This window comes from Odocoileus virginianus, chromosome 6 (genome assembly GCF_023699985.2).
Source record: "Odocoileus virginianus isolate 20LAN1187 ecotype Illinois chromosome 6, Ovbor_1.2, whole genome shotgun sequence".
NCBI classification, from domain to species: Eukaryota; Metazoa; Chordata; class Mammalia; order Artiodactyla; family Cervidae; genus Odocoileus; species Odocoileus virginianus.
This window is the reverse complement of record NC_069679.1, coordinates 78,951,271-78,974,837: the sequence shown is the minus strand read 5'-3', so window position 1 is coordinate 78,974,837 and position 23,567 is coordinate 78,951,271. Positions and strand designations below refer to the sequence as shown.

The 23,567-nt window shown below is 36.2% G+C and overlaps 1 protein-coding gene across 9 annotated transcripts in view; it reads left to right on the top strand.

Annotated features, from left to right (window-relative positions):
* Positions 1-23,567, top strand: part of CEP128 (centrosomal protein 128) — a 484,062-nt gene that overhangs the window by 150,408 nt on the left and 310,087 nt on the right. For all 9 annotated transcript variants that reach the window (XM_070469726.1, XM_070469720.1, XM_070469725.1 and 6 more), the window contains one exon: positions 2,019-2,164. In XM_070469726.1, the coding sequence (XP_070325827.1) occupies positions 2,019-2,164 (146 nt within the window). The remainder of the gene's footprint in view (positions 1-2,018; positions 2,165-23,567) is intronic.

The following is a 23,567-nucleotide window of genomic DNA, read 5'->3' as shown; positions in this document are numbered from 1 at the left end:
AAACATATCAAAATATCATGTCTCCACATCAAATACATAGATGTGTTTTATAGAATGCATATATGTGTATGTGTTTATATACATGTCCATATACTCTTCATAAGTTGTATAATATATATTTGTACTAACATTAATTTGCATATATGTGTGTATACACTCATATATGTCATGAAACATGAGTAGGTCTATATATAGGTAGGTAGGTACTACAGAGAGAGAGGTGCACACACGTACATATCTATATGGGCCTTCCAGGTGGCTTAATGGTAAAGAACCTGCCTGCCAATGCAGGAGACGTAAAAGATGTGGGTTCCATCACTGGTTGGAGATTCCCAGGAGGAGGGCATGGCAACCCACTCCATTACTCTTGCCTGGAAAATCCCATGGACAGAGGAGCCTGGCAGGTGATAGTCCATGAGTTCACAAAGAGTCGGACATGACTAAAGTGACTTGGCGCACAGTGTATATTAATAAATTTATAAAAGTTATTTTTAAGATGAATGGATATATATATTTTTCAAATGAATAAATACATTTATACATAAAATATGCATATTTTCAGGTCGATGATCTAGCAGGAGTGGGCAAAGGATGGCACATGAGCCAAATCCAGACTGCTTCCTGTTTTTGAAAAAGAAACTTTATTGGAATACAGCTACTCCCATTCATTTATGCATTGTCCAGGTCACTTTTGTAATATAATATCAAAGATGAGTAGTTGTGACAGAGACCATATAGCTGCAGTATTTACTGTCTGACCTTTTATAGAAAATGTTTGCTAACTCTTAGTCTGTAGGCTGATTTCCAAGCTCCCTGGCAGTGCATGACTGCTGACTCTGCTGGCTCACCTTCCTCACAAGTATTAGCTATGTAGAACGTGATGTGTGCAGTTACCTGAATATGAAATCCAATATTGTTCCTAGGTGCTCTATGCTGTTTCCTTTCCCTGAAATATCAACCCAACTTCATCTGCTTTGCTTGGTGAAATTTTTTATCTATTTTTCAGAACTAACTTTTAAACCAATTCTTACAACCTCAGTTTCTTTTTAAGATAGAGTTAATCATTCTGTCCTTTGGACTGATTTTGTATGATAACCATTTACTATACAGAAATTATACAGATACAGGGAAATATCTGAATAGTATCTGAAGGTCCTCTTATTACTGTTAAAATACCTATGCATCTTTTATCCACACTGTACAATTTTGACAGTTTAATATTTCTGAAGTTGTGATGTGTCTTATGAATGATCTGTAAATTGTATTTGCTAGTGTTTCCTTCCTTCCTTCCTTTTCTGTAAGTGAAAGTACTAGAAAAGAGTAGTTTTAAACTGATAATATATGTTCCAGTTTTTGACATCTTAACTTCATAGAAGTACTTCATTTATATCTTTTTCGTATTCTTAGAATGCAAGCTCATTGAGAAAAGGGTTTTTGTGTTATTTATTTTTGAAAAAGATGTTGTTACAGTGCCCTTTTCATCATATACCAAATATTTCATATTGAACTAAAAGTACATACTATGTCAGTTTATATTGATCAGTTGTGGGTAGTTGTCTCTAGAACTAGTAAGTTAAAGGCAGAACACAATCAAGGTTTAGCAGCCTCCTTTGCTTATGTTACAAGAAAAGCATTTTGTTGTGTGAACTTCAGTAACTTCAGTAAGCTGTAGAAGCTTAGTTGAAAATTCTTTCAGTACTTTTGTTTTAGAGTTTTGGGGTAATATAGGGAGATAAGGCAAATTAAAGAAAAATGCATTGAATTTTCCTGAAATAAATTATACTGGAAATCAGATAGCAGTCCAAGTACAGTATCAAAATGGGATAACACTGGATGACATAGCTATGTATTTTAGAAAATTGTGTAAGACTTGAAATAATAGAATGGCGAGTTGGTTACAGTGACATTTGATAAGTGGATTGTATGGAGTAGAGTTAATATTAATAAGCCTACCATTTGAGAGTACATTATCCTGTGAATAACGAACAACCATCACGCTTTACATTTTCTCTTTTAAGGGGTTGAGCGAGAGGATCTGGAGAAGCAGATGTCAGATTTGAGAGTGCAGCTGAACTTCAGTGCAATGGCTTCTGAGTTAGAGGAAGTGAAGCGGTGCTTGGAGCGAAAAGACAAGGAAAAAGTGCATTTGGCAGCCCAAGTAGAGGTGACTTTGCTTTGTTTAAGCCATGTTCAAAGGACTTTAGTTTCATTTCATAGCATTGCTTAGTGAAATCTTAATATGAAGATTGTGATGTTTTACAAACTTGAGGTTGGGTGTAGATAATGTCAAGTTATCTAGATGTTTTTAATTACATAGAGAAATTTCTATGGATTCATTTCTCTTCATTTGGACCACAAAGCCAGGATACCTATGAAACCTGAAAATATTCTTCCACTAGCAGTTGAGCCCTTCCCTCAGGCAGAAGGGATCTTTCTTCTCTGAAGGAACCACAGTTATTTGTGGTGGGTGTAGGGGAGGGTGGGCCGGGGTGAAACTGGCAAAAGGCATAGCGATAAGGTATTACTGATATTTTTTCTTTGGAAATAGAAAAGTTTTCAAATCTCTAGCTGTTTTACATGAGATAGAGGTGCGATGCCTCCGTCAATTTAGAGTTGTGTGTAGTCATGAACGATGAGTGAAGTGTAAGTAGGCAGCTACCGTTCTTACTTGCCTTTTATTTAGCACAGATGGTGCTAGATAAAAGTAATTATAAAAAACTATTAAAAAATCAAAGCAAAGAACTTGATAAAAGAAAATGGCTTAATTCCCATTTAATTATGTAAATTAGATCCGTGCAAACATGGAGGACACATTTGAAACTAGATATGTATCAGTCTTTCTCTGTATCTGTTGTTGTTAGTGAAGTTGTGTTCTAATTGTAGTAAGTAGTCACATTTGAAGAATCTCCTAAGTTATAACGAAAGGTAAAAAATTGGTGTGAAAAGTATCTAACTTTATAAAATGCAAAGGAAATATTTAATGTTACTGCAGTCTTAAATTTCTCTTTCATCTTGTCGGTGCATTGGTACAAAATATATTTTAGATTTGTTTCAGGTTCATGTTTAAAGATAATGAAACAGTGGCATTTTCTTTACAAAGCCTCTGCATGTTTACTTCTTTATTAATTTTTTAATGGGGATAGAGTTGACTTAGAATACTGTATTAGTTTCAGCTGTACAGCATAGTGGTCTTTATGTTTTTATATATGATGTACCATGCCATGTTAATTATAGTATTATTGACTATTTTCTCTGTGCTGTGTATTATATCTCTATGAGTTTTTAATTCAACTTAATTTTTTTGGCTTAAAATTTTATATTTTATTGAGATAACACTGGTTCATAATACTGTATAAGTTTCATGTGTACAACATTATATTTCTACTCCTATCCACTACATTGTGTTCACCACCAAAAATTTAGTTTCCTTCTGTCAGCATACATTTGATTCCCTTTACCCATTTTTGCCTCCAACCCCGACTCTGTCCCTTCCCTTGTGATAACCATTAGTCTGTTCTCTGTATCTATGGATTTGTTTTTATGACTTGTCTTTTAACATTTCACTTGCTTTATAAGTGGTTCATTCATTGCCTTTACTATATATTTTCCTTTCCTAGGAAAGTAAATTTTTACTTTCCTAGTAAAGTACATTTTTCCTTTCATTCATTTCTCCTATCTTTATAGGGCCTTTCCTTTTCCACTAAAAGAAGTTCCTTTAACATTTCTTGGAAGGCTGGTTTACTGTTGTTAAACTCTTTTTAGTTTTTGCTTGTCTGGGAAACTTTCTCTCCTTCAGTTCTGAATAACTTTGCCTATGGTGTTAGAAAGTGTTCTAGTTTCATTCTTTTATAAGTGGTTGACCAGTTTTCCCAGCACCACTTGTTAAAGAGGTTGTCTTTTTTCCATTGTATATTCTTGCCTCCTTTGTTGAAGATAAGTTGTCTATAGGTGCGTGGATTTATCTCTGGGCTTTCTATTCTGTTCCATTGATCTATATTTCTGTCTTTGTGCCAGTACCATACTGTCTTGATGACTGTGGCTTTGTAGTAGAGCCTGAAGTCAGGCAGGTTGATTCCTCCAGTTCCATTCTTCTTTCTCAAGATGCTTTGGCTATTCGAGGTTTTTTGTATTTCCATACAAATTGAGAAATTATTTGTTCTAGTTCTTTGAAGAATACCGTTGGTAGCTTGATAGGGATTGCATTAAATCTATAGATTGCTTTGGGTAGTATACTCATTTTCACAATATTGATTCTTCCAACCCATGAGCACGGTATATTTCTCCATCTATTTGTGTCCTCTTTGATCTCTTTCATCAGTGTTTTATAGTTTTCTATGTATAGGTCTTTTGTTTCTTTAGGTAGATATACTCCTAAGTATTTTATTCTTTTTGTTTCAATGGTGAATGGTATTGTTTCCTTAATTTCTCTTTCTGTTTTCTCATTGTTAGTGTATAGGAATGCAAGGGATTTCTGTGTGTTAATTTTATATCCTGCAACTTTACTATATTCGTTGGTTAGCTCTAGTAATTTTCTGGTAGAGTCTTTAGGGTTTTCTATGTAGAGGATCATGTCATCTGCAAACAGCAAGAGTTTCACTTCTTCTTTTCCTATCTGGATTCCTTTTATTTCTTTTTCTGCTCTGATTGCTGTGGCCAACACTTCCAAAACTATGTTGAATAGTAGTGGTGAAAGTGGGCACCCTTGTCTTATTCTTGATTTTAGAGGAAATGTTTTCAATTTTTCACCATTGAAGATAATGTTTGCTGTGGGTTTGTCATATATAGCTTTTATTATGTTGAGGTATGTTCCTTCTATTCCTGCTTTGTGGAGAGTTTTTATCATAAATGGATGTTGAATTTTGTCAAAGGCTTTTTCTGCATCTATCGAGATAATCATATGGTTTTTATCTTTCAATTTGTTAATGTGGTGTATTGCATTGATTGATTTGCAGATATTAAAGAATCCTTGCATCCCTGGGATAAAGCCCACTTGGTCATGATGTATGATCTTTTTAATATGTTGTTTGATTCTGTTTGCTAGAATTTTGTTAAGGATTTTATAAACTCAAAATGGATTAAAGATCTAAATGTAAGACCAGAAACTATAAAACTCCTAGAGGAGAACATAGGCAAAACACTCTCTGACATAAATCACAGCAAGATCCTCTATGACCCACCTCCCATAATATTGGAAATAAAAGCAAAAATAAACAAATGGGACCTAATAAACTTAAAAGCTTTTGCACAACAAAGGAAACTATAAGCAAGGTGAAAAGACAACCTTCAGAATGGGGGAAAATAATAGCAAATGAAGAAACAGACAAAGGATTAATCCCAAAAATATACAAGCAACTCCTGCAGCTCAATTCCAGAAAAATAAATGACCCAATCAAAAAATGGGCCAAATAACTAAGCAGACATTTTTCCAAAGAAGAAATACAGATGGCTAACAAACACATGAAAAGATGCTCAACATCACTCATTATCAGAGAAATGCAAATCAAAACCTCAGTGAAGTACCATTACACGCCAGTCAGAATGGCTGCTATCTAAAAGTCTACAAGCAATAAATGCTGGAGAGGGTGTGGAGAAAAGGGAACCCTCTTACACTGTTGGTGGGAATGCGATCTAGTACAGCCACTATGGAGAACAGTGTGGAGATTCCTTAAAAAGCTGGAAATAGAACTGCCATATGACCCAGCAATCCCACTCTTGGGCATACACACCGAGGAAATCAGATCTGAAAGACACAGGTGTACCCCAATGTTCATCACAGCACTGTTTATAATAGCCAGGACATGGAAGCAACCTAGATGCCCATCAGCAGACGAATGGATAAGGAAGCTGTGGTACATATACACTATGGAATATTATTCAGCCATTAAAAAGAATTCATTTGAATCAGTTCTAATGAGATGGATGAAACTGGAGCCCATTATACAGACTGAAGTAAGCCAGAAAGATAAACACCAATACAGTATACTAACGCATATATATGGAATTTAGAAAGATGGTAATGTAACCCTATATGCAAGACAGAAACAGAGACACAGATGTATAGAAGAGACTTTTGGACTTTATGGGAGAAGGCGAGGGTGGGATGATCTGAGAGAACAGCATTGAAACATGTATATTATCAAGTGTGAAAGAGATCGCCAGTCCAGGTTGGATGCATGAGACCAGTGCTCAGGGCTGGGCACTAGGATGACCCAGAGGGATGGGATGGGGAGGGAGGTGGAAGGGGGGTTCAGGATGGGGAACACATGTAAATCCATGGCTGATTCATGTCAATGTATGGCAAAAACCACTACAATATTGTAAAGTAATTAGCCTCCAACTAATAAAAATAAATGGAAAAAAAAAAAGAATAACTTTTCCATGTGAGTATCATTGGTTGTAGATATTTTTTCCTTTCATCACTTTAAATAAAGTATCCTATGCTGTTCCCTTTAGACCTGCAGTTTCTGCTGAGAAATAGGTGATAGCCTGTGGGGCTTCCCTGGGATGTGACTTCAGTTTTTCCTTTTTCTTTTTGACTACCTTTAAAATTCTCTCTTTAACTTTTGCTATTTTTTTTTTTTACACGTCTTGAAGCAGTAGTTTATTTTTTTTCTATTCAGCTTATATTTATTATTTTTTTTATTTATATTAGTTGGAGGCTAATTACTTTACAATATTGTATCGGTTTTTGCCATACATTGATATGAAGGCAAGGGTGGGATGACCTGAGAGAATAGCATTAAAATATGTATATTATTAATTGTGAAACAGATCGCCAATCCAGGTTTGATGCAGGAGACAAGTGCTCAGGGCTGGTGCACTAGGATGACTTTGCTGTTTTAATTATGCTAGGTCTTGAAGTAGATCTCTTTCATTTTGTTTGGGATTTTCTTTGTTTCTGGATCTGGATATGTGTTTCTTACCACAGTTTAAATTTTCAACCATTGTTTCACCAAATTCATTTTTGCCTCTTTCTTTCTCCTCTCCTTCTGGAACCTCTAAAATTTGAATTTTATTATGCTTGATGTTATCTTAGAGGCCTCTTAAACTTAAGCCTCATTTAAAAATTGTTTTTCTTCTTGCTGTTCTGATTGAGTGATTTCAACCATTCTGTCTTCTAAATTGCTTATGTATTTTTTTGTGTCACCTAATCTGCAGTTGATTCCCTACAATATGTATTTCATTTCAATTATTATATTAATCGGGCTCCCCTGGTGGCTCTGATGGTAAAGAATCTGTCTGCACTGTGGGAGACCCCGGTTCTATCCCTGGGTTGGGAAGATCCCCTGGAAAAGGGAATGGCAACCCACTCCAGTATTCTTGCCTGGAGAAAGCCATCAACAGGGGAGCCTGATGAGCCATAGTCCATGGGATTGCAAAGAGGCAGACATGACTGAGGAATTAACACACACACAATATTCTTCACCTCTGATGCCTTCTTTTTTTATATTTTCTAATACTTTTTTGAAGTTCTGTTTTCTTCCCTTATTCTCCTAAGTTCACTGAGCATTTTTATGATCATTGCTTTAAACTCTGTACCAGGTAAATTACTTACTGTCATTTTATTAGATTTTTGTTTTTCCTGGAGTTTCATTTTGTTCTTTTGTTTGAAGCACACTCCCCTGTCTTATTTTGCTTGACTTTCTGTGTTTGTCTCCATGCATTAGGAGAAACAGTTACTTCTCTGTGTCTTGAGGGTGTGTCCTTGCATCTTTAGATAGACTCTGTGTGTCCCTTGGCTTTGATGGAAGGCCTGAAGCTGAAGTGACCATGGAATTCTTCTGGTGTGTACTGGGGATTGTTCTCCACTGAAGTTGGAACCTGGTGTGGGGTTCAGGCCTCTCCTAGGATGTGTGGAGGGCTACCACTTTGGCACGGGGGTGGGAGCCAGAGGAGTTAAGTGTTGTAGCCCAGCATGAAGCAAGACTTCTCCTAGGGTGTGCCAGGGCTTGCTGCCTTGGAGGAGGGACTGGAGTGGGAGCCAGGTGTGGGCTGAGGTGTGTGATGAGGGGTCCTTTGCCAGGAGAGCGGGGGTGTCAGGCCCCTGTCATTCTGCTGCTCCCTTGCTGGGCCTGGGAGTGAGTGAGTTTGTGTGCATAGTCTGTAAATGCAGTGTCTCAGTTTTCTATAGCCCTCTGGCTCTCCTGACTATAATCCCCGCTGGTTTTCAGAACCAGGTGCCAGTGTCCAGGGTTGGGGTGCTTGAAGTTGGGACTGAACCCCTTGCTCCTCTTCAGGACCTCTGAATTTGTGATATCTCTTCCTCCTTTTGGGCCACCTGCTGGGAGTCTAGGTCCTGATTCAATTACTTCTCTTTCCCTTATACTCATCTTGGTTTTTTTTTTTTTCTTCTTCTTTATACCCTTCATTGCAGAAGAGCTGTTCTGGTATGCAAATTTTCATTTCTCACTGCAGGTCATTCTCACAGGTAGTTGTTCTGTAAGTAGTTGTAGTTTCTATGTGTCCTTGGGAAGAGGTGAACTCACTGTCTTCCCACTCTGTCATCTTGATCTCAACTTCCCCTCTACATGTTTAATAAATTCTTGTTGGAAATATTCTCAGGGCAACTATAATTGTAGGACATTTAAATTTTTTATGGGAATTATCTAGCTCTTTATTCTGCTCTCATAAGTGGTAAAATATGATTATTTTGTCAAGATTAAGTATTAAAAAAAAAACTATGCTACTGATGCCAAAGTTAGAAAGATCCCTTTGCTGAGTTGTTTAAAACCATATGTTGGTCTGTCCTCTCGCTTTTTCCTCTCCTCCCATCCTTCTCACTGTTTCTTTTTATTTGTCATTTGTGGAAAAACTGAAAAAACCTCAAGTATATAGACATTAAAAAATTACTTATAATTTAAAAATTATATTTCCTTTTCCTTTGTCCTAAATTGATAGTTCTTTTACATTTTCACATGTTTTAGGGAAAGAGTTGGAGTTCTCTTTGGTTAGCTTGGATTGGTTGTGTAGATTTGGATATAAGATTCAGTTGGAAAGAAAGGTTGAATATTTATTCACATATGAAATAGTTAGTGGCCATCTATTACATGCCAGGCACTATTCTAGTTACTGATGACATAGCAATGAACAAAAATCCCTCGTATTTCTGTATTTCTATGAAGATGATTTCCTAAAATCGGCATAGAGGGTTCTTTGAGTTTGTTGCAAGTGTAGTTCAAATTCCTTTTGGAATATGGAAGATTTTTGTGATTTTCATTGAAGAAGATATCACAAAAAGACATCATTCATCCTGGAAGAAATTACCATTAGCCAGTTATTATTTCCCCTGGTTCTTCTCATTTTTAACAGTAAAATAATTAAATTTGCCTCAGTTGTTTCAGATTTAATGGCACTTCTGTTTATGGCTTGGTTATTTTTTACCTTGTGGAGGTCCTTTGAATATCTTTATCCCCAAGCTGTTCTCAGAGTGACATCCTGTGTGGACTTTGTGAGAGACATATATACATCATGGATTGCTAAATTTAATCTCTAAGTTGTAAATTTTATTGAAATTTAATCACAAATCATTTAGCCTCTGCTTTACTTTTGGTGGTATGGGATATTACCTTATGTATATTCTATATAAAATTGAAATTAGTCTCCTTTAGTTACTTTTTAGAGATCAAATATAAGTAAGAAAAGATGCATGAAACAAGATTACTGATCAGACGCAGAGCATTTGTTTTGTAGCGTTTCTTTTGGTTTGTTTGCTCATTAATGTTTTTCTCTTTAGCCTTGACATAATGCCTCTCCTACAGAAGCTCGTCTTGTCATCTCATGTTTCCTTTATGTTCTCTCCTTTCATCTTTTGTCTTTATTCCAGTTGTTTGCTGTTTCTATAACATCCTCTTTTCATGGAAATTTTGAAGTTTTTCCTCCCTGGAACTTTCTTGTATTATATCCATTGCAAGTGATAATCCTTCCTTCTGAACCATCCTCTTGCCTCCATTATTAAGGACTTTACAGCATGTTTTTCACCATGTCTTATTAAAGTAATCTGGGTATGTTTCTTTAAAATTTCAAAACAGGTTGAAATAAAGGTGAAATGATGTTGTAGAAGAAAGCAGTCCTGTCACCAAGACAAATCTGACCTTGGTGTCCCTACCATTTTTCAACATCTTGTCACATCTGGAAATTTGCATTTTCTGTGTCCTAGAATTAATGTGACCCAGGCAGCTGATTCATATTAATAATGAAGCTTGCAAGAGAACAGTATATGAAAGAGAGCTAGTTCATTGACATATCTGTGGGAGTCCTACATGGATATTTATACTCTGTTCTCCTGTGTGGGACACCAGTCTCCCAATTTTCTGTACCTAGATTTTAGAAAGCTGAATTAGTAACCAAAAAGTTGCTTGGTGGACAGGAATGAGAGAGTGATGATGTCTAAAGAAAGACTATTTGTTCATGGCTGTTGGTAAGGCTCTCCAATCCTTCACCTCTCTTTAACAGCATTCTTGTACTCAAGAGATCCTGTTTACTCTGGCAGATTCTGTCTTTATTCCTGAAGTGTGTTCAACTGATTCTTTTGTCTTTCTAACAGTCTTGTCCTCTGCTTCCACTCTGATGCTTATCCTCCTGTTTATACTTTGTTTTGATATACTGCTGTGTACAGATTTTGCTCTGGGTCATTTACCAGTATGCATTGATGTTATAATTCAGACTGTTTCTTTCTGGGAGCCACTTATGAATTAAAGACTTAGATCCCTTTTCAAATCATAAACGAGTATGGGGTAAGAATCAGATCTTACCTCAATATCCTTTTATGTCCCCTTTCCAACAGCGTCTCACAAATTTTAGTTTAGTTCAGTTCAATCATACTTGTATCCGACTTTGCAACACCATGGACGGCAGCACACCAGGCCTCCCTGTCCAACACCAACTCCTAGAGTTTACTCAAACTCATGTCCATTGAGTCAGTGATGCCATCCAATCACCTCATGATTTGTGGTCCCCTTCTCCTCCCGCTTTCAATCTTTCCTAGCGTCAGGGTCTTTTCCAATGAGTCAATTCTTCACATCAGGTGTCCAAAGTATTGGAGTTTCAGTTTCAGCATCAGTCCTTCCAATGAATATTCAGGACTGATTTCCTTTAGGTTGGACTGGTTGGATCTCCTTGCTGTCCAAGGGACTCTCAAGAGTCTTCTCCAACACCACAGTTCAAAAGAATGTATTCTCTGGTGCTCAGCTTTCTTTAGAGTCCAACTCTCACATTCATAAAAAGAGTGCTGGAAAAACCATGGCTTTGACTAGACGGACATTTGTTGGCAAAGTAATGTCTCTGCTTTTTAATATGCTGTCTAGGTTGGTCATAACTTTTCTTCCAAGGAGCAAACATCTTTTAATTTCATGGCTGAAGTCACCATCTGTGGTGATTTTGGAGCCCCCAAAATAAAATCTCTCACTTTTTCCTTTGTTTCCCCATCTATTTGCCATGAAGTGATGGGACCAGATACCATGATCTTAGTTTTCTGAATGCTGAGTTTTAAGCCAACTTTTTCACTCTCCTCTTTCACTTTCATCAAGAGGCTCTTTAGTTCTTCTTCGCTTTCTGCCATAAGAGTGGTGTCATCTGCATATCTGAGGTTATTGATATTTCTCCTGGCAGTCTTGATTCCAGCTTGTGCTTCATCCAGCCCAGCGTTTCTCATGATGTACTCTGCATATAAATTAAATAAGGAGGATGAAAATATACAACCTTGACGTACTCCTTTCCTGATTTGGAACCAGTCTGTTGTTTCATGTCCAATTCTAACTGTTGCTTCTTGACGTGTATACAGATTTCTCAGGAGGAAGGTCAGGTGGTCTCGTATTCCCATCTCTTTAAGAATCTTCCATAGTTTGTTGTGATCCACACAGTCAAGGCTTTGACACAGTCAATAAAGTGGACGTAGATGTTTTTTCTGGAACTTTCTTGCTTTTTCAATGATACAACAGATGTTGGCAAGTTGATCTCTGATTCCTCTGCCTTTTCTAAATCCAGGTTGAATAAGATGAGTGCAATTGTGTGGTACTTTGAACATTTTTTGGCAGTGACTTTCTTTGGGATTGGAATGAAAACTGACCTTTTCCAGTCCTGTGGCCACTGCTGAGTTTTCCAAACTTGCTGGCATATTGAGCGTAGCACTTTCACAGCATCATCTTTTAGGATTTGAAATAGCTCAACTGGAATTCCATCACCTCTACTAGCTTTGTTCGTAGTGATGCTTCCTAAGGCTTACTTTACTTCACATTTAGGCACTCAGTATTTGTTGACTGATAAAATATATTGTAGAAAATTTTTATGGTTTTTTTCAGAGCTGGCATTTGTTGTCTAGTCATTCCTTAAAACCACATTCATTTCAAAAGAGTTGTCAGTATTCAAGGGAACCTTTGCTCTTTCTCACTAATTGCATTAGTTTTTGTTGGTCCAGAATATATATTTTAAGCAGTTTTATCTTTCCCCTACACTGGGGAAAGACAACTGAGAATAGCTTATGGAAAACCCAAATGAAAGCTACATTTGAGTTTGCATAATTTACCTTTCAAATTCCACCTAAGACCTTAAATCTTTGCATGGATAGAAAATACTAAGTGGGATATTTCTCTTCTTCTTTAAACTTGAGTTGAACTCATTAACCTTGATAGGCTATTTGTATTCATAGAAATTCCAAGCATCCTTGATCAATGATTCCTCCTGATTTAATCTCAGCCTCCATCTTCCATCAACTTACTCTCTTGAAAAAAAAATTTGACTTTTAAATTCAAGGAAGAACTTCAAAGAAAAAAAAAAACAAGGTGCTGTACATAATTTAGATTAAGTTTTGAAAGTGATAATTGAGTGACAACTGACATGATTATTCATTAGCAGAAATTTGAGACTATAATGCCAGTATTTGCTTTTAAAAAGAGAGAAGGTATTGGAAAATAAATGATAATCAATAACAACTTTTTTGTGATTAGTACAGTAGAAACAAGGAAGATTGTTCCTTTTGTGCATGCTTTTGAGTAAACTCTTTTGATCCTTGCATTTTTTATATTAAGCCGGCCGCTTGCTATGCAGTAATGCCCACTTCAATACTACTTTTAAATTCTTTTTAGAGACCTATGGTCTTAGATATCTTAATACCCCTGTCTGCAATTTACTATTATACTTCTTTTTTTTTAATGTTAATAATTTCTTCCTTATCCAAGTGCCTATTGTAAAATAAGGTATTATCTGAGCAGTAAATACTTTTTAATATCCAAGTTAGATTTTAAAGAAAAATATTGGCAGCAAAACTTATAGATGAGAGGCTAAAATCATGGAATCTGGTATAGATGAAGTCTGCCTGTATTATTAATCAGACAATTCTCGTGTTAGGACAGTTGTTATGACCATAGATGCACCATATCCCAAGTTCTTAAAAAGATGATTATTGACCCAGATGTGTTACAAGTAAAAACTCTAAGGCTAAATAAACCTTTACAGTTCCTGCAAGATTTAGCTTAAGTCTGAGGTTTCATCTGTGTGAAAATATAGGGATTTTAGGAGCTTGAAGAAAGACAATTTTTCTGTTTTCTGTAACTCTTGAATTGCAACAAGTATTTCCACAAAGCCAGAAAGTAAAAGTGAACTGAATATTTTAATTTTTTTAAACTATCATTAATATTTATTATAATTATCATTTGAATGGGCTTTCCAGGTGGCTCAGTGGATAACCAATCTGCTTGCAATGCAGGAGACATGGGTTCCATCCCTGGGTTGGGAAGATTCCCTGGAGGAGTACATGGCAACCCGCTCCAGTATTCTTGCCAGGAGCATTCCTTGACAGAGGAGCCTGGTGGGCTACAGTCCATACGATTGCAAAGAGTTGGACACGACTGAAGAGGCTGAGCGCTCGCATGTAGGCACACTCACTCACTCACAGACACACACATCATTTGAATGTGGTAAATAAAGAAAAAATTTAGAAATGAAAATGTCCATTTTCAAGTTCTTAGTTTTCTGAAATCATGATCTTCTGCATCATGTTTTACATATAAATTGAATATGTAGGCTTTGTGATTCTTTGTATGCATGTGTGTGTGCACCTGTGTGTCTGTGCATGTATGCACCGGGTGGCAGTGAGAGAGAAAGAAACTTACATTCTTCACAAAATAAGGCTGTACTGAACACTTATGTTAGCTTAATATAGATTTAATACTTAAAGGAATTATAAATTATTGGGAATAATTATTGAATAATTATTGAAGTACTTGCTTTAGAAAAATGGGTGATATGAGACAAATGAGGTAATATCTTTACATCTCAGTAATTGATGATTCTTTATTTCCTGACTACCACAGATGCCACTAAAAGGGGGGATAGTAGACTTTATAATAAACAAATTTAAAATATGCATTATTCCTGTAGTCTTTATAGTTACCTTATCATTAGAGTGATTTTAATTTGATAGCGTATCATTTTAAGTGGAAAATTAAATTATGTTTTAGATGCTTGTTTTCAGGCAAATTTCTACAAATGGAAATGAAATTGTACTGAGCCTCAAACCATGAAAAGTTAACAAATTCATTATACTCTTGGAAATGTTCAAATAGTGTAAATTATCTTTGTAAGAAAGTTAAACTAAATTATTCATATGTACCAAGGAAACTTGCTTTTAGTTTTTAATATTTATACATGGCTAACATAAAGGTTAGTGTTTACAAGTTTTTTCAGATGTATTAATGTATCTAGTTTCTTGTATTTCACTTGGGTGAAATATGTGTTTATATTATGGAGTTTTTATATTTTGGGGGAACCCATAATGATAAAATGTTAGACTATTTGCTCTTCCTTAAAGAGGATTATAAATTAGGCAAACTTTTGGCAATTCTGATTGAAAAACAGTTCTGCTTTTGTTAATGGTATTAACTTTTTGCAGAAAATATTCTTTTGAGAAAAACTGTAAAAGCTGGGGATGACACATATTTTAAAAATTTGTTTGAAGTGACAGAAAGTTATTTGGGCACAAGGACAAGAAGGAGCAAGTATTCTCTTAAGGAGTGGAATGCAGAGTAATGGGCCTGACATCTTCTGAATCACAAATTGAGCAGAGCTTTCTTTAGACATAGCAGCTTAGGCCCACTGAAGAGGAACAGCCTGGTAAACATCTTGCACTTTCGATTGGGATACCCAAAAGGCTAAAGGCCAGGGCTCTGGGTGAACTGAAAATACACCAACAGTCACAAAAACTGTAACATAACTTTGAATCCGCTTTGGTTTTATCTGTCCCTGTCCTAACTGCCCATTTACACAAAAGTACAGTTGACTCTTGAATAACATAAGTTTGAATTGCATGGGTCCACTTATATATGGATATTTTTCAGTATTAAATATTTCGGTACTGCATGCTCTGTAGCTGGTTGAATCCATGGTGAGGAACTATGGATATGGAGGGCCAGCTATAAGTTATACTTGAATTAAGCCCCGGTGGTGTTCAAGGGTCAACTGTAAATCTTTTGGGGAAGAATGTATGATCATCTAGAGCCCACATATTATTTCAATAATTTGTCATACAATATGTAGCCTTTGATCAAAACTTAGCAGGCAAATCAGGAAACAAAATCATACTATTTAATAAGAGAAAAAAATAGAAACAGGCATATAGATTATTCAGATGTTATAGGTGTTAGAAGCCAGCTTTAATCAATGGTAATTAATATGTTAAGAAATTAGATTTTATGATATTTAATTTTAGGAGAGAATAGGACATGATGAAAAGAATCACTGGAAATCTGAGAATTGAAATATAACTAAATTAAGAGCTGGATGGTTAGGTAGAGTTTAACAGAAGATTATGCACACTTTTTCCTTATTACTCTAAAGAATTTTATGAGACCTTCATCCATATGTATGCTTAGGATATGTATTAATGGTATGTGGTTTGGTTTTTGGTTTTTTGTTCTGTTTTTGTTTTTTTTTTAAATTTATTTTCTAATTGGCAAGGAGAAAAACAACTTATGCAATCTTTCATTCAGTAAATTTTGATTAAGGGCCTGTTAGGTATTGGGTTTGGTGCTAGGATCTGGTGTCCACAAAGGAAATCAACATTGCCCTCAGTAAAGGCACAATCATTGAACTCACATTTTGTACTGAGATGTCAGATCGCTAGAAGAACCAGGCCTGTTCAGCATGGATGGGCAGATTCACTGTGAGGATTACCATGGGGAAGGTGTGGGCTTGGGGCTTTGAACCTTTGGAAGTGGTCCTGAGCTTCTCCATCCCTACTGCACCAGGATGGCTCCTGCTCTCCAGGGACAGAACAATATGTGTAAATGCAAATGATCATGGAAAGACAAAGCAGCAGAAATAGCTTCAAATAGAAATTGGTATTTGGTGATCAAAAATCTGAAGCAATGGTTTCATAGTTTTACAGGTTTAGTGTTTTCATTCTTTTGTCACATTCTTCATTTATACTTGTTTATCCCTTCTAGGTTACAAGAAACTGAGATACACTCAAGAAGGGGTTTAATGTAAGGGAGGCAAGAAGTTATTTTGATAATTGCCCTGCTGGACTTAATGCAGAAAACAAATTTCATATATGTAACTACACTGTCATTATTGAGATTCTTTATTCCAAAACTGAAAAACTTGAGTCAACTCTAGATGGCTGTCTTGAGTTTAGTATTAATTTCTTAGTCCAGTCATCTATGACTGTGGTGGTGGAGTCACAGGGTTCTATTTGTACTGTTTTGCATGTATGTGTATTAGAATTTATATTAAGCATCAATTTTATTAAATTTTATTTGATAATCATCAATTTTATTGATGCTATTAAACATCAGTATTAAATATCAATTGTTATTAATCATCAAAGAATGAAAGCCTTCCTTTAGTGTTTCTTGTAAGACTGGCCTACTAGCAACAAATTCTCTCAGTTTTTGTTTGTCTTGAGAATGTCTTTAACTTCATTTTAAAGAGAATTTTGCTGGATGTAGGGTTTCAGTTGACTTTTTTTTTTGGCTGCACCGTGCAGCATGGGGATCTTAGTTCCCCAACCAGAGTTCAAACCTGGGCCCTGGCAGTGAAACTGGCAAGTTCCAAGCATTGGGCCGTCAGGAAATTCCCTGACTATCTTGCAGCACTTTGAATATGTCATCTCATTCATTGCTGTTTTGCATTGTTTGTCTTGAGAAGTCAGCTGTTAAGCTTTTGGCATTCCCTCATACATGATGAGTAATGTTTCTCTTATTGCTTTTAAGATTTTCTCATTTTCTTTGTCTTTCAGCATTTGACTGTATATTTAGGTATGGATCTGTGTGTTTTTATTCTGTTTGGGCTTCGTCATGCTTTTGGAAATACAGATCAATGCTTTTCTTTAGATTTCAAGCTTTCAGCCATTATTTCTTATACTTTTCCTTTCCTTTCTTTCCCTCCTTTTTCCTTTTGGTATTTTTGTTATATATATATTTTGGTATCCCGCATTTCTCTCAGGTTTTATCCATTTTTATTCTTTTTATCCCCCTCACATTTCATATTCTATTGATTTATCTTAAGTTCTTAGATCCTTTCTTCTGCCAACTCAAATCTACTCTTGAGCCTTTCAAGTGAATTTTTCATTTTACTTATTGTACTTTACAGTTCTAGAATTTCTATTGGTAAAATAATTTCTATCTTTTTTAGTGATTTTCTCTATTTAATGAGATATTTTCTTCATATACTTTTTTTTTTTCTTCATTATCTCGTTTAGTTCTTGGAACACATTGCTAATAGTTGACTTTAAATCTTTGTTGATTAAGTTCAACATCTGGACCCCTTGAAAGACATTTTTTATTGTCTACAGTTTTCCTTTATGTAGGCTGCACCTTTCTATTGTTTTTGAACCTTATAACTTATTGAAATAGGACCTTTAAGAAAATATATTGTGTTAATTCTGGGTAATAGTTCATTTGCCACTTTCTTGCATTTGTTGTTGCTTTTTGATTTTTTATTAGTTTAGTGAAATGGCTGGAATAGTTTAGTGAAACCTATTTTCGCTACAGTGTGAAGCCAATGATTCATTTGTCAGAGGGTGCCGCCTCGGATATGTGCACAGTGTCCATGACCACCAAGGATGATTATTGTTTTCGCTGGTAGTCTTTAATTGTCTGATTCCCTGCTCCTCCCATTAAACTCTGGCTAGGCTGGCTTTGTTATCTCTCTTAGATTTTAGCCTCTCTGCTAATTGCTAGCAGGTTTTTTTTTTGGACAGGGTCCTTGGTAAAAATTGCTCTGCAATCTGATTCAGTTGGGGCTCTTTGCAGGGTAGGGTGTGGATACCAACCAGTCTTTGGGGTATTCTCTGATCCCAACAGGGCTCTCCTTAGCTATCTTATTACCTGAATCTGTCTGTTAAACTTCTATATGATCTGTTGTCTTGTTCCTACTAGTATTATGGAAAGTACTAGCCTCTTACATGCTCACCCCCAAGATGGCCATTGTTTTTGACATCATCTTTAGAAATGGATTTTCTTATCCTCTGTTTCAAACAACAGAACAGAACTGTTGAGCTCTCTGGTCATATGACCTTTCTCCTCAGCAGAACCTCTGCATCACCGCACTGGAGCTGAATTCAGGGACTATAATTTGCTTCCCTTTGGAGCGATGCTCCAGCTCTTCAAGTATGGTGTTGGGTTGGGATGGTAGTCTCTGATCTAAATTTGCCCCTTTGGTTATGGGCCCTTTACTATATTGTGTGAACTTGGACAGGGTCAGTAATAGACCTACCTTTTGCCCTACAAGTGGGAGCTGGTTGGGTGAAAGGAGACTTTTCATTTGGCCATATCTTCTTGGGTTAGCACTTCTGATCTAGGTTCCTGCCCCTCTGTGGGTGAATCTGTAGCCTTAGACTGGGAGCTGGCCATGGGGGAAGTTCTATCTTCTTAGCTATCTTTGCCTGGAGTGTTGCTTCATTCACACTGAGCTGGGAAATGGTATATTCAATACCATTAATATTAAATAGATTGTGGCTTAGATGCCACGGCCTCTAATTATTCTTACCAAGATTTAATTGATTTTCTAATTAAGTGTTTTTCCATTTGGTCTGTGCCCTTAGGACAATTTCCAGATGCTTTAAATGTTTCTTATTTTTTAAAATAATTTTTACCAGTTAACTGATGGTTTTGTTGAGAATAGGGTCTGCTAACCTCATTGCATTGCAATTTGGAAAGTCTTGCTCCTCGATAGAAATTGTGTCCCAATTAGGAAAAAAATACCCACTCTAAGTCACAGAGAGGCAAAATGATGGAAAATAAGGAAATGCTTATGAAAGATACATGGGATATAGTGAAGTTCTAATATAGATGTAATTGGAGTCTTAAAAGCAGAACAGGGACAGCAGCAATATTTGAAAAGACATCATTTCATATAATTAAGAAGTGCTAAGAATTCCAAGCAGGGTAAATCCAATGACGATCACAACTAGACATGTCATAGTAAAATTAGTAAAACCAAAGTAAAAGAGAAAGCCTCAAATGCAGCTAGAGGGGAAAGAAGACATATTACCATAAATGATCAAAATGGAAACCAGAAGAATAGAAAGATATCCTCAAAGTACTGAAATAAAATAATTGCCAGTCTAGATCCATACCCAATGAAAATATTCTTCAAAAGTGAAGGTGAAGTAAAGATATTTCTTGAAAACAAGAACTGATGAATTCAATTTTAGCAGACCCAATATGGTAAAGGTAATTTTTTGAAGGAGAAAGAACAAAAAATGCAGCAAGGAATGAAGACCATAAATGGCAATAAATGGCATAAATGGCAGTAAATGGCATAAAATTCTGGGAAGAGTCTAAATGAATATTGGCTAATAGCCAGTCATGGTAATATCTTTTTTAAGTGATTTGGAAAATTAAAATAACATGAATAATACTGCTTTATTTGGGAATTATATATTAAGTTGAAGTGTTTTTAAATTTCTTGATTCTAAGATGAAGGAAGTTGTAAAATTACTAATCTACTTTATATATTAAGAAGTGAAGGATACATATAGTAAGCTCTAGGATAACCACTAAAAGATGAGTAATGTATATGTGTATACAGGGAAAGTAAAAACAATTTTAAAAAATTAATTACTTTTAAAAGAAAACATAAGCACAACACTGGATAAACAAAGATTTCTTATGAGGACATCAAAAGCATAAATCATAAATGACAAAAACATATAAATTTGATTTTGACAGTTCAAAATTTCTGCTTCACGCTTGGTAACATTAGGAAAATGAAAGAAGCAAGTCACACTGAAAGGAAGTATTTACAGGACATATATCCAGCATATTGTAGATAAATGACTAACATTAACAAGTGATGTTATTTCAATTAAGACAAAAAGTCACATGTCAAAAGAAAATGAACTGTGAGCAAACCTTTAAAGTTGAACCAAAAACAAACAAAGAAATCCAATGAATCGTTTTCAGTCACATTGCTCCCACAAAACATACTGTCCTAAGTATTTATTTTTATTGAGCTCAAAAAATATTTTTTGCACTCTTGGTAAAATTTATGCAGCTTATTTTTAAAATTAGAAAAGAAAATATGCATAACCAACATTAGAAACAAGAAAAGTCCTATGCCTATAGATTAAAAGAGAAGGAAAATTAGAAAGAATACCAAGTGGTTGCTCTAGATTAGCCCTTTTATAGTGATAGAGATGTTTTATGTTTGCGTTTTCCAGCACAGGTTAGTTGTATGTACCTGTTGGGCACATGAAATGTGGTTAATGTGGCTAAATTTTTCATTTTCATTTTTAATTGTACTGAATTCTAGTTTAACTATTGGTGGGATTTAGCATGTGGCAATGTAATTTTTTTGTTGTTGTTCAGTGGCCAAGTCATGTCTGATTATTTGCGACCCCATGGACTGCAGGATACCAGGCTTTCATGTCCTTCAGAATCTCTGAGAATTTGCTCAAATTCATGTGCACTGAATCTGTGATGTAACCATCTCATCCTCTGTCACCCCCTTCTCCTTTTGCCTTCAGTCTTTCCCTGCACCAGTGTCTTTTCCAATGAGTCACCTTTTTGAATCAGGTGGCCAAAGTATTGGAGCTTCAGCATCAGTCCTTCCAATGAATATTCAGGGTTGGTTTCTTTTAAGATTGACTAGTTTGATCTTGCAGTCCAAGGGACTCTCAAGAGGCTTCTTCAGTACATAATTCAAAAACATCAGTTCTTCAGTGCTCAGCCTTCTTTATGGTTCAGCTCTCACATCTGTACATGACTCCTGGAAAAGCCATAGCCTTGAGTATACGGACCTTTGTCAGCAAAGTGATGGCTTTGCTTTTTAATATGTTGTCTAAGTTTTTAATTGGAGAAGGACATGGCAGCCCACTCCAGTATTCTTGTCTGGAGAATCCCATGGACAGTGGGGCCTGGTGGGCTACAGTCCATGGGGTTGCAAAGAGTTGGACACGACTGAAGTGATTTAGCACACTCGCACTAAGTTTTTTATAGCTTTCCTTCCAAGGAGCAAGTATCTTTTAATTTCATGACTCCAGGCCCCATCTACAGTGATTTTGGAGCCCAAGAAAATAAAATCTGTCACTGTTTCTACTTTTTCCCCTTCTGGTTACCATGGAGTGATAGGACTAGATGCCATGACCTTCATTTTTGAATGTTTAGTTTTAAGCCAACTTTTTCACTCTCTTTTTTCACATTCATCCAGAGGCTCTTTAGTTCCTCTTCACTTTCTGCCCTTAGAGTGGTATCATCTGCATATCTGAGGTTGTTTGTATTTTTACCAGGAATCTTGATTCCAGCTTGTGATTCATCTAGCCCAGAATTTCAAATGATGTACTCTTCATAGGAGTTGAATAAACAGGGTGACAATATACAGCCTTGTTGTACTCCTTTTCCAATTTTGAACCATTCAGTTACTCCTTGTAAGGTTCTAATTATTGTTTCTTGACTCACATACAGTTTTCTCAGAAGACAGGTAAGGTGGTCTGGTAGTCCATCTCTTTTAAGAATTTCCCACCATTTGTTGTGATCCATACAGTCAAAGGCTTTTGAGTAGTCAGTGAAGCATAAGTAGATGTTTTTCTGAAATTCCCTTGTTTTCTCTATGATCCAATGTGATTTAAGGTGTGATTAGATGGTGTGGGGGCTTCCCTGATAACTCAGTTGGTAAAGAATCTGCCTGGAATGCAGGAGACCCCACCCGGTTCAATTCCTGGGTCAGGAAGATCCCCGTGGAGAAGGGATAGGCTACCCACTCCAGTATTCTTGGGCTTCCCTTGTGGCTCAGCTGGTAAAGAATCCACCTGCAATGAGGGAGACCTGGGTTCAATCCCTGGGTTGGGACCATCCCCTGGAGAAGGGAATGGCTACCCACTCCAGTATTCTGGCCTAGAGAATTCCACAGACTGTATAGTCCATGGGGTCACAAAGAGTTGGACACAACTGAGTGACTTTCACTTTCACTTTCACTAGATGGTGTGAATTGGGTTCAGAGTCCTATCTTGAATTCTCATTGATACAGTAACCACACTGATTTTACTTTGATTGCCTGAATATGGTCTGGCTGTATGAGGGAAAGATTGTGGCTTGGGACTTTACTGAGGGGCTGATAATAGAAACATCCCTCAGAGCCATTCCTCTCTCTGTCTCCTGTAGTTCAAAAGGAGATTATTATTATTTTTCCTTTTTTGTGATAAAATGCACATAACAGAAAACTTTGCAACTTACCCATTTTTCAGTGTACAGTTCAGTGGCACTAAATACTTTCAGGTTGTGCAACCAACTCAATCCCCATCCCCACTGAAACTCTACACCCATTTAACCAGTTACTCCCCATTTTCCCCTCCCCCCCCAACTCTGATAATGACCATTATACTTTCTAGGATTATGTACCTCATGTGAGTGTAGTCACATGGCATTTGTTTTTTTGTGACTGTTTCACATAACGTCATGTCTTCAAGTTTCTTCCATGTTGCAGCATATTGAAGAATGTCCTCCCTTTTTAAGGTTGAATAATATTCATTTTGTGTTTATATATTGCTTATCCACACATCAGTTGAGTAATTGGGTTGCTTTGACATTTGGGTTATAAATAATGTCCACGGGTGCCCAAGCATCTCTTCAAAACCTGGTTCCAGTTTGGGGTACATACACAGGAGAGAAATTGCTGGATCATATGTTAATTCTGTGTTTAATTTTTGAGGAACCACTCTCCTGTTCACCACGGCAACCATGCCATTTTATATTCACACAAACAGTACACAGTCTTCCAATTTCTCTGACGTTTGTTTTCTGTTTTTTGTTTTAAATAGTAGGCATCTGAATGGGTGTGAGGTGGTATCCCAAGGGATCGTTATTTCAAAACAATGTTTACTTTATTTAAAGAAATTAGGCCTCTTTTATCTTGTTTAGCTTTCCTTAGCTTCTCCTTTCTTCTCTTGTCTAAAATAGAATTGATTTCTCCCAATTGCACAAGGTCATTGTTTTGTATAAGATAATGCATCTGATCTGTTTCAAATAAACTGGAATGCTGTATAATGATGTAGAGCAATAAAATTAAGTGTTATGTTATATTTAGGTTCTCCTCTTCACTGTATGTCATTTAATGTTGGGAATAATATTTCTTTA